Source organism: Camellia sinensis, chromosome 11 (genome assembly GCF_055761805.1).
Source record: "Camellia sinensis isolate YWXY chromosome 11, ASM5576180v1, whole genome shotgun sequence".
In the NCBI taxonomy this organism is placed as follows: Eukaryota; Viridiplantae; Streptophyta; class Magnoliopsida; order Ericales; family Theaceae; genus Camellia; species Camellia sinensis.
The window spans coordinates 37,898,113-37,910,119 of NC_138971.1; the positions used below are offsets into that span (position 1 = coordinate 37,898,113).

Sequence of the window (12,007 nt, forward strand, 5' to 3'; positions counted from 1 at the left end):
AAAAAAAAAATTACATGTTAAATAAATGGGTATATACGTAATTCACATTCAAATAAGACTTATTAATCAACAAAATAAAAGGTAGGACCAAATGGTTTAACAAATTAAAATTTGGGATTTATTGGTGTTTTGTCCTTTCTATTTCATCTAATGCAACATAAAAAATAAAAAAAATAAAAAAAGTACAAAAATATTTAAGACTCAAAAATCTTTCACAATTCAATCCACAATAATATGATTTGATAACTGTCAGTTTTTTATTGGTTATACACTTAACTATATGCTACCCACTACCTTTGCCACATTATTGTGGATGCATTTGTGGGTATAAAATGTAGATCTCTAAAATTATTGAAAAAAGTAATGACAAATGCAAAAGAAAATACTTATATTTCGTTTTTAAATTATTACTTTCATTTATTTAGTTTTTAAATTTCCTAATATAAGCTAATGTAAACCTAATTGCAGACACTTGTTTCGTTACGGTTAAAATCTAATTTAATGGGTGAAAAGTTATTTCAAAATTTGAACAACTTAAATTATAAAATTAACTATTTTAAAATGAAAGGAAGAGAAGAATAGTAGTGTTTATTTAGTTGTAGAAAATAAGTGTCTAATATTAGTATGAATAAGAAGATGAGTGTTTAGTTATATGTTTTAGATTGTCCAAATTGTAAAATTACATTTTTTTGAGAAGATAAGTGTTAGTGATTTGGATAGACAGTCCTCAATTGGACCATATGAATTGAAATAAAAAACCTCAGAGATTAAATTGAAGAAATTAATGGTATAAGAATGAAATGGGAAAAAAAATGACAATAATTTAGCAGATAAAAGTGAAATGAACCAAAAATAATTTGATAGCGAACAAGTTATCAAATACCCAAAAACCTTCTCATAACTAGTAAATTCCAGACAAATTCAATCCAGTAAAATACATGGTAAAAATAGAGACGAAGAACACACTTTGCCACCAGCAATTTTTATTCTGTCCTCCATTATCCAAGACGAGAGTACGAGTAGTATTAGCAAAATGTATTTCCAATTGTACTATGTAGTGCATTTCATTTCTCAGCCCTTTTTTTGCTCTGTGCACTCACCTATTACAATGATGCTCAAGACACAACTCCGAGAGTCAATATGGTTTTAGAGAAGCGACACTCAAAGTCAAAGGCTTGGACAAAACAGTACAACTAGCATAATAAGATAAATCTCTCACAACATGAGAGGCTAGGCGAAAATAACACACCCACAGGCAAAACAAGTTCAAAAAAATAAAAACCACCATCAAAGTAATCCACAATAGCCAGCTTGTATTTATGCTCAACACCACAAGGTAATGCACTGCCCCTAAATGCCATCCTCGATAAGGACCTCTCTTGAAGGGTCTCATGCCAAATACTGTGGCCAATCAGAGCAAACATCCCAAAATAGAGGAAAGTGAAATGACACTAAAGCATCTGGCATTCATACAACCAAAATTCGCCAGTCAGAACAGACCATGGAACATTCAGTATATTTACACCGGAAACTGGCAACAATACGATGAACAGACCTGAAATATTCAGCACTTATCAAAAATAAAAAAGACCAAAGGAGGACTGCACCCCCCATCCCGAAGCCAACCGCCCCAAGGGCAAAAGAACAACTACCCTAGCCACACACAAGCCCAAGGGGATAGGTTAACAATCCACTTCACCTACTCATTTCATTTCATTTCCCAAACTCTCAATTTTGTTGATAATGAAACTAAAATAATAATACCACATTCACCCAAGCACATAAGTATTTTTCCAGTATCTGAAATATCACACTCTATTACAATGTATATCAATACAAATAGGACGAGAATAACAAAATTTACCTGGAAAGATCATCCCCATTATTTTTCTGACCCACTCTCCATGCTTTCTGTGTCAACTGATGTGTCCACTGATGTGTCAATTGATGCTACAGAGAGAGAGAGAGAGAGAGAGAGAGTTAGATATACATACACATTTGATGAATGATGTTCTTCCAACCATAAAAAAATAATAAAATTCAAAGCCCCCGCTAAACACTGAAAAGTGACAGAAATAATCCTAAACTACATTATGTAAAGAATCTCCAGCCTTTAAAATTTTAAAACTCAAATCCTATCATGAACTGTAAAAATGCTTAAACTACTTATATTGGAATGTTCATTATACTTAAAAGAAACATGGTGTTATCGTGTTAGATGTCATCTATAAATCTTTAAAATCCTAGACTTGAAAGTACAAAATCCCAAAACCATTAGTATCTTGGCTATGTGTTTGGTGATTACCATGGAAGAATGGAGTTCTGATGAAATCACAGAACTGATTTTCATTACTCAAAAAGATATTACACTTGAGTTTTTATACAACCACACAGTACACTCTCTATTCCTAGCTAACTGCACTAACCTCACCTAACAGCCTTACCACGTATCACTAACTAACTAAAATATTGTTCCAATGTAACCAACTCACACGTGCTTAGTACATACACACCTATACAATTCATACACACTAAGCTTCCTCTGTTTTATTAGGAAGGACTACAACCTGAGCTGTGGTTGCAGTCTCAACCTTGTCAGCACAATGTATAGTTGTTGCTAGCTTCATATAACTAATTAAAATTACTTAATATCTTTCGCTGTTAGAATACATATTAACTCCTCATAAATATATAAAAATATATGTGGTTAAATGATTATACAGAGGATAGGTTATATTCAGTATCCTGTCAAAACAAGTCAGATTTAAGTTAGCCTTTTCATGAGGTTCTTCTACTTTCATTTTAAATGACTTAGCTTGATAACAAGGAAAAATAAAACATATATATTAAAATGAACAAAGGACATATGTTATGAATTGTATTAACGCATTGACTCACATGTCATCCCAAAGAATTCTTGATTGTTGATCAGGATCTTCAGCCAATTGTTTCCATTGTGCTCTTGCCTTGCCTTAATTTTCCTAGCAGATTCCTCAGTGAAACGGAGACAAAAGTTTACTTCAATTATCTGTAGCACAGGGACATCCCCAAAATCAGATGGGATCTCCTTGAGACTATAACATTCTTCCAACACTAAGTGCTCAAGGCTTGGAAAGTGAGTGCTAGAGGCAATCCATTCTTCAACACCGAGACATTTGAGTTTCAAGTATTTGAGTCGACGAAATCCCCCACCAGTTGTTTCCCATTGTCGACCTTGGCAAGAACGTCTTTCTAATTTGAGAACCTCAAGATTGGGTAACATCCCAATGATCCACATCTCCTCCCACTTTATCCCCATTCCTCTTAAGGTTAGCTTCTTAACAATTTTAGGAAACTCAACCGCCCTTAAGAGATTAGTCGACTGGCTGGTGATCATCGTGTTGTCCAACTTCAAGGTCTCAAGGTGGTTCAAAAAGTCTAGATTAGGAAGCGTCGATTGCCCCGACTCATTTATCAGATATCCACGAAATCCCAGCTTTCTAAGATTGGGAGTCCTTAATAATAAAAGTTGGACATGTCCACAAGGACATAAGTTTGAGACGGTCTGTAATGCGTTATAGTTGAACCCTACATGAGGAGACAAATATTTAAGCGCTATTGGTTTTGCAAAACACTGACTATCAATATGATATTTCCCTGGTGTATAAAGATGCCTCAACTTAACCATCGTCCAAACATTTTCCGGCAAAATAGTATGGGATTGTCGTGTACCAAGAATAAGGGTTTCAAGGTTTGAGAGGTAGACTATTGATGGTGGTATTGTATGAAAGTCATCAGTATGAATTGCAAGGTACCTCAAGTAAATTAGTGCTTCAATTTCGAAGGAAAGGAAGACATTGGGACACCATAAATCCAAGACCTTAAGACAGTCGGAGGTTTGAGAATTAGATGATGATTGTAGTGATGAATCAAGAAAAGACAATTGCTCATTAAGGATATCAGTTCTCCTAACTGTATACGGCAAGAGAAAGTCGCAATATGCATCGGAGACTGGCTGTCTAAATGGGTGAATAGGCAACATTATAGAATTAGGATAAAATTTTAAAGAATCATGATCTAAAACTCCAAACCAAAAAAGTGACTGAATGTAGCGGGCATAGGACTTCACTAAATGAACATCGAAATTTGAGTCAGGGTAGATGCATATGCGACCCTGAGAAGAAGAAACATGTTCATGCCCGTGAAACCAAGTCAAAAATTTGAATTTCTCAGCTTCTCTCAAGCATAAATGGCGCAAAAGATCATGCATGCGACATGCTTTAATTCCACCATTAGATCTTTTCTTGGAAACTATTACCAGGCTTCTCTCAATTAGATCAGTTAAATAATCCTCTGTGTTAGGTTTTATTTCTTGGCAATCCCGTTTGACAAAACTCCTTTGAGTTGTAATTTTATTCGCATTTTTATTTCAGTGAGGCTATGAGTTGTTAGATGCGAATCCAACCCGAATCAAGCATTTCAGAGAAGTTTGTGATGATAAAGCTTTCAAGATTGCCACTTCGCTGATTATGACGGGGATCGAGCTGCCCGGTCAGCTCGCGGGGGTCCAGGGGGCAGCGCCCCTTGGCGGGTCCGGGGCAGCGCCACGGCGGGGTTGAGGGGCAGCGCCCCCGAAGCAAAATGCAAAAATGCATTCAAAGTTGCCTGTTCGATCATGTTTTATTTTTCCAGATTTTCCAGTTTTGGCCTGTCCGCTCGAGCGGAGGAACAGGCGCTCGAGCGTGGATTGGAAGCTCTCAGCATCTCTGCAGTCGCCTGAAAAAAATACTGGAAGGTGTGATTTTACGCTCGAGCGGATGCTCCTACGCTCGAGCGCATCTCAGTTTATTCGCACGCATTTTTTGGTCAGTCCGCTCGAGCGGGCTGTGTTGAGCTCGAGCGGAGATCGCGGGACAGATTCTATAAATTCGCGTGTTGGGTCAGATTTTTGGGATAACTTCTCCAGATCTTCTTTTTGGTTTCTAGGGTTTATATCTGGAGATACTTTGGGAGTTTTCTTTGATGTTTTATTGAGTATTCAACTCATGTTCTAAAGAGAGTACATCAAAGGGTGTGTTTTGTTCTACAAAAGAGAGTGTTGTTCTTCAGTGGTGTATTCTGAAGAATTCGAGCCTGAAGCTGTGGTGGAATCCAGAGTGGCTCATCAGAAAGACAATTCCGTGGTGAAGATGGGGTTGGAAGAGGCACTTAGAGGTTGGTTCAATTAGGCGTTGTGGATTCGCTAGGTAATTGAGAGTATACCTGTGTAATTCCTTTAATTCTTCTTAGTGGATTGTTCTTGTGGCTGTTGCCCGTGGTTTTTTTGATCACAGTTGGAGGTGTCCAATTGTGGTTTTTTCCACGTTAAATTGTTGTGTCTCTTTGTCTTGATTGTTTGATTGTTTGATTGGGATTGTTATATTCTGCTTAAAATTGATACATAATCACAAATCAACATCTAGGGGATTCCTAGATTTTTCAATTGGTATCAGAGCAGGTCGTTTTATTTTTTTTAAAAAAAAATATTTTCTTTTAGAACGAGATCTTGTTTGATTTGTGATAATGGATACAATTCGTGAAGGAAATTCTATGGTTCGACCACCCCTACTTGACGGATCCAATTATCCTTTTTGGAAAGCTCGGATGAGATCTTTTTTAAAATCTATTGATGAAAAAGTTTGGCAATCCGTCATGAATGGGTGGACTGAACCAACAATTACTGTTGATGGAGTTACAATCCCCAAACCAATTGATCAGTGGGACACAACTGATTACCAAAATAGTAGCTGGAATAGTAAAGCTATCAATTCTCTCTTTTGCGCCGTCACACCTGAAGAATTTAGTCGTATTTGTAATTGTGAAGTCGCAAAAGAGGCTTGGGATATCTTACAAACTATTCATGAGGGCACTCCTTCTGTTAAACGCTCAAAACTTCAAAGGCTCACATCTAGTTTCGAAAACCTTTCTATGAAAGATAGTGAGACCTTTGATGAATTTTATGCGAAGTTGAGTGACATTGTTAATTCCAGCTTCAATTTAGGTGAAAAAATTCCAGAATCCAAAATTGTGGGAAAAATTTTGAGATCCTTGCCCGATCGGTTCCAACCAAAAGTTACGGCTATCGAGGAGGCTCAAGATGTTGACAACCTCAAGCTGGATCAGTTGGTTGGAAATCTCCAAACTTATGAGGCACACAGGAATTTCAAACAGAAACAAAAAGATATTGCTTTTAGTAGTGCTCATAAAGTTAGAGAGGATTCTGATGAGGATTGTGATATAGATTCCAAGATTATGGCTGCTTTTGTTAAACAATTTAAAAAAACTTTTTTGAAAAAGAATCCCAATCTTTTGGAATCTACTCATTCTCATAAATCTAAAGGCAAAGATAAACTCAAAATTAATTCTATAGCCAAGAAGGAGAAAGGAAAGATACAAGGAAACTCTGAAAGACTCCAATGCTATGAGTGCCAAGGATTTGGCCATTTTGCTCAAGAATGCCCCACTCGTTTGAGGAAGAAAAAAGCCCTTGCTGTCACTTGGGATGATGAGTCAGAATCTGATGACGATGACAATGACAACGATGATCAAGGCGAAGAGGGACATAAGCAATTCCTTGCTTTCATGGCGGCTTCTGAAGCTGGAGGACAAACAGATTCTCCAATGAGGTCAGTTGAGAATATCACTGATGATGAATCCTCGGAGAGCGATCATGAAGAGCTTGAGCAAGCTTATGAAAAGTTGTATAAGGAGTCTCTTAAGTTATTCAAATTGAATGACAAACTCACAAAGAAACTCAAAGCATGTGAAAGTGAGAATGTCAAACTTAAGGAGGAGATTTCTGAGGCCAGGATTAATGCCATCAAGGTAGCTGATGATCGACAAGTTCTTTGTGCAAAATTGTTGACTTGTGAGACAGAGAGGAATGAGCTGCTGCAAACCCACGCCATGTATGAAGAAAAGATTGAATCTCTCGAGATGTCACAAGTTGCTTTGGAAGAACTAATGATCAAGAAAGAGGAAGAGCTCAAGTGTGCTATGGCTACCATTGGTCTTTGGAATAGAGGATCAAAGACTTTGGAGGATATCATTGGGTCTCAACAAATGAGTTGTGACAAGAGTGGCATTGGCTTTGGTGGTAAGAAAGAGCAAAAACAGAGTGCTTCCACATCTCATGATACAAGAACTCAAGGAAAGGGAGGACAAAAGATTCAACAAAATGATAGACTTCTCAAACTTCCTAGAGTTGGTAAGGTAAAAGAAAAGAAGGTACACCCTGTTTTTATTTGTCATCATTGTGGTATGCATGGTCATATTCGCCCTTATTGTTATAAGTTGCATGGGAAAGTATCTCAAAAGGGTAGAAATTCGAATACTTTTTGGGTTAGGAGACAGCCTTACATGTCTAAGCGGAATACCAAGATTCATGAGGGTGTTCACCACACCACGACACTTACCAAGACCGCTAGACCTGATTTTGTTAAGACCAAAAAGATTTGGGTGAGAAAAGTTGACTTGTGTTAATTTGTTTGGTCGTTTTAGTTTATAGGTTTTTGTGTGTTTTTTTTTTCGGGTCTTTTAATGTGTGCTTGTTTGTTTTTTGTCTTGCTTTGGTTAAGAAAAAAATTGAAAAAAAAAAAAAAAGAAAAAAGAAAAATTCCAAAAAGATTTTCTTAGTATGGTTTTGCAAGCTTGAAATTTTTGAGTGGTCCTTGGTACATATTGGAATTGATGAGAAAATCCATTACATGTTAATATGTGTGTGCTTTCTGTGGTCATTACTCATTTTGGAGTGTGTGTTTCTTTGATTAGTATGTCTCATTCTGTACACATTCTTGGATTAGCAAATTCTGGAGTCTTCCGCCCTAGTGATTATTTTTTCTCTATGGACTTCTGGCATTGGTCTTTTGCGTTTCTAGAGGAATTGACCTATACTAGCATATCATGGGTGATGTTGAGTCTCTTAACCACCCACCATCTTTTTGCACCTCCATGGCTTTCCCCTCTATTCTTTGCAGTCCAGCCATGAGGAAAAGGCTACCTCAGAGTCACCAACCAGGCCATCATTATTATATCCATGCTTCTCTGGTTCGGTTTCCATACTCTTGAGCGTGTCAGCCACCCATGATTGTGCAAAAGAAAAAGAAAAAGAAAAAGAAAAAGAAAAAGAAAAAGAAAAAGAACAAGAAAGAGAAGAAGACAAAATATGCAAAAGAAAGAAAAAATGTGCATAAGAAAGAAAGAAAAAAAAAGGAAAAAGATTCATTGATTGAGGGGGAGCCTCCGCCTTTACTCACCAAATACCCCTTGATTCCTAGTGGTTTGACTTTCCTTTGTCGTGCTTAAGATTCTCTGGTCGGAGGTCCAGCTTTCATATCACTACTAGGATTGAATCTAGTGTTTGTCGAACTCCAAGCGTCACACACACACTTTTTATCATGGGATCTATGCTTTTCACATAATGCATCACTTTCTTGCATGAGGAATCTTCTACAGACTGTGCACATTGTGTTTACTAGTGATTGTGCTTCTTGGATAATCTTATGTGTTTTAAGGTACTAATCTGAAATTCCTTGCTTGCTTCACCATATTATTTTTTTGTCGTTTTCTTCTTGTTCACTGTTTTCAGTATTCGTGGTTGATTTTAGTGAGGGGGAGTTTGGTTCACCTTGATTTGGGTTGGTAAGGGAGTTTGATTTTTCAATTGGATTGTTGGGTCATATCATTGCTTGTGGGGTTTATGATCTTGCTTTTGTTGTTTGAGAGTTGTTGTTCATGAGTCTTAGTTTTCATCTATTCATGTTTTCCATCTCATGTTTCAAGATAATCGTGTCATATGTCTATTGCTTTTTCATATACTATTGTGGGACTAATAGTTGTTTTGGAGATTGTGGCACTAATAACTATTTTGCAGTTCAAGACCTTGACAAAAGAAGTTGGCTTTTGTTGGCTGTAATGGGTTGGGGTGTTTAGGATTTTATTTGTTAGGTGTGTTTTGTCACGGCATTGCCAAAGGGGGAGATTGTTAGGTTTTATTTCTTGGCAATCCCGTTTGACAAAACTCCTTTGAGTTGTAATTTTATTCGCATTTTTATTTCAGTGAGGCTATGAGTTGTTAGATGCGAATCCAACCCGAATCAAGCATTTCAGAGAAGTTTGTGATGATAAAGCTTTCAAGATTGCCACTTCGCTGATTATGACGGGGATCGAGCTGCCCGGTCAGCTCGCGGGGGTCCAGGGGGCAGCGCCCCTTGGCGGGTCCGGGGCAGCGCCACGGCGGGGTTGAGGGGCAGCGCCCCCGAAGCAAAATGCAAAAATGCATTCAAAGTTGCCTGTTCGATCATGTTTTATTTTTCCAGATTTTCCAGTTTTGGCCTGTCCGCTCGAGCGGAGGAACAGGCGCTCGAGCGTGGATTGGAAGCTCTCAGCATCTCTGCAGTCGCCTGAAAAAAATACTGGAAGGTGTGATTTTACGCTCGAGCGGATGCTCCTACGCTCGAGCGCATCTCAGTTTATTCGCACGCATTTTTTGGTCAGTCCGCTCGAGCGGGCTGTGTTGAGCTCGAGCGGAGATCGCGGGACAGATTCTATAAATTCGCGTGTTGGGTCAGATTTTTGGGATAACTTCTCCAGATCTTCTTTTTGGTTTCTAGGGTTTATATCTGGAGATACTTTGGGAGTTTTCTTTGATGTTTTATTGAGTATTCAACTCATGTTCTAAAGAGAGTACATCAAAGGGTGTGTTTTGTTCTACAAAAGAGAGTGTTGTTCTTCAGTGGTGTATTCTGAAGAATTCGAGCCTGAAGCTGTGGTGGAATCCAGAGTGGCTCATCAGAAAGACAATTCCGTGGTGAAGATGGGGTTGGAAGAGGCACTTAGAGGTTGGTTCAATTAGGCGTTGTGGATTCGCTAGGTAATTGAGAGTATACCTGTGTAATTCCTTTAATTCTTCTTAGTGGATTGTTCTTGTGGCTGTTGCCCGTGGTTTTTTTGATCACAGTTGGAGGTGTACAATTGTGGTTTTTTCCACGTTAAATCGTTGTGTCTCTTTGTCTTGATTGTTTGATTGTTTGATTGGGATTGTTATATTCTGCTTAAAATTGATACATAATCACAAATCAACATCTAGGGGATTCCTAGATTTTTCACTCTGCTATCTCTTCCAACGTTTTTTCCCGTGTCAGATCTGTCCAGTAATCCTCTTCAAACTCTTCCACCTTTTTTTCCTCGGATGACTGTACGAATCCCTCAGCAATCCAAAGCCACATCAACTTACGCACAGGGATTTCAGAGCCTTCCAGAAATGCTCCAAAATAAAGAAAACACGGTTTCAAGTGATCAGGCAAGTGATAATAACTCAGTGCTAACGTGTGCATGTATTGGTTTGGATCATTAACCATGTAAGAACTTACACTTTCAGCAACTTCTTCCCACAAGTCTTTTGTCTTCTCTTCTTTCGTAAGAATCCCAGCTATTACAACAATTGCAAGTGGTAATCCTTCACATTTTTCAGCAATTTGCAACCCAAGACCCATTAGTTCTGGAGGGAAACTTTCCCCCCGAAAAACCCTCTTCTGAAATAGCTCCCAACTTTCTTCTTCAGTTAGAAAACGCAGATGGTGAGGACAACTTTCAGGTTTAGCATGCAAACCAACCTCTTTGAGCCGACTAGTGAACATCACTCTACTTCCGTTGTTGTCATTTGGTAAATACATTCTAACATCATCCCAAGCCCCAGTACTCCATATGTCATCCATGACAATGAGATATCTCTTACCCTTTAAGATTTTGTAAATCTCTTCACCTAACTTTTCATTGCTCATTTGTTCAGTTTTGTTAGTAATTTTGACAATAGAATGTAAAATGCCAAGCAAAAGATCTCTCTTTATGTATGCTTGAGAAACATAGGTCCATGCACGAATATGGAAGTAATGCGTGATATAAGGATCATCATATACTTTTCTGGCTAAAGTTGTCTTACCGAGTCCAGGCATTCCAACAATCGATATAATTCCCAACTTCTTCTTTCCTTCAGTAAGTTGCTCTTTTATCATTATTACCTCATCCTCAAAGCCCACCATAATCTCTTCCTCCACCATGGTGCTACTCACTCTTGATTGACCTTGACCGGAAGGGATGTCATACCTCTCCATCGCTATACCGCGCCAAGCTGTAAGTAATAAAGGATCAAATAGATGAAGAACTCCTCATTTGATCCTAGTATTAAGATACAAAGTTGACCAGCAACTCAATTATGGAAGTATATCCAATTTCATTGGATCTTAGTCTCAAATTATGAATTCTAGGATTAAACTACACAAATTTTGTATAACTTGTACCCAACAAGTGTTGACTTTGGCTGCAAGCAGCCAGTTCACACCCTAGCTTCCTAGAAATTCTTAGTGTTCATCCTGGCAAGGCAGATTAGAATTTTTCCTATTTTAATATGTTAATCATATGGAAACTAGTATAAAATGCAGCTGTAGCCTTTCAAACCATTACATACAGGACAAAGTGTTGCACACAAGTGACACAATATGGACAAGTTGCCATGACAATTTTTAAAAGATGTAGAACATAATACGCTTGGGACACATCAAAAAATTATATTTTATAAATTTATTATATGTCAAATATATGAGTACATTATTCAAAATTTTTGAAAAAAATAACATAACACTAATTAAAATTAAAACTAAAAATTCATATATCCTCACTACAAAAAATTAAAGTTTTAAAGACCAAAATTTAGAGACAAAATTATTTTTTAAGGACCAAATATTTTTGTTGTGAAAAATGTTATTATTATATTTTTAGCAACAAAAATTGGATATTAGTGATGAATTATTATCTTTTTGTGAATTTTTTTGTTTAAAAAATAAACTTTTTTGAGACCAAATTATTGTCTCTAAAAGTGTATTTATTAGTGACATTTTCAAAATTTTGTCGCTAAAAGTCTTATTTTTGACTTTTCAAGACGACTTTTTAACGACTATCCTCACAACGATAGAAATTGGTCCCTAAATGTCTT

General features: G+C 37.4%; 1 protein-coding gene across 1 annotated transcript; it reads right to left on the reverse strand.

Annotated features, from left to right (window-relative positions):
* Positions 1–1,025: 1,025 nt before the first annotated feature.
* LOC114296735 (putative late blight resistance protein homolog R1A-10) lies at positions 1,026–11,162 on the reverse strand. Its single transcript, XM_082894959.1, has 5 exons — positions 10,126–11,162; positions 7,395–7,447; positions 2,899–4,332; positions 1,865–1,950; positions 1,026–1,555 (listed from the first exon to the last, which is right to left on the reverse strand). The coding sequence occupies exons 1-4, from the start codon at positions 11,127–11,129 to the stop codon at positions 1,883–1,885; spliced, it is 2,559 nt and encodes an 852-aa protein (XP_082751085.1). The 5' UTR covers positions 11,130–11,162; the 3' UTR covers positions 1,026–1,555; positions 1,865–1,882.
* Positions 11,163–12,007: the final 845 nt, after the last annotated feature.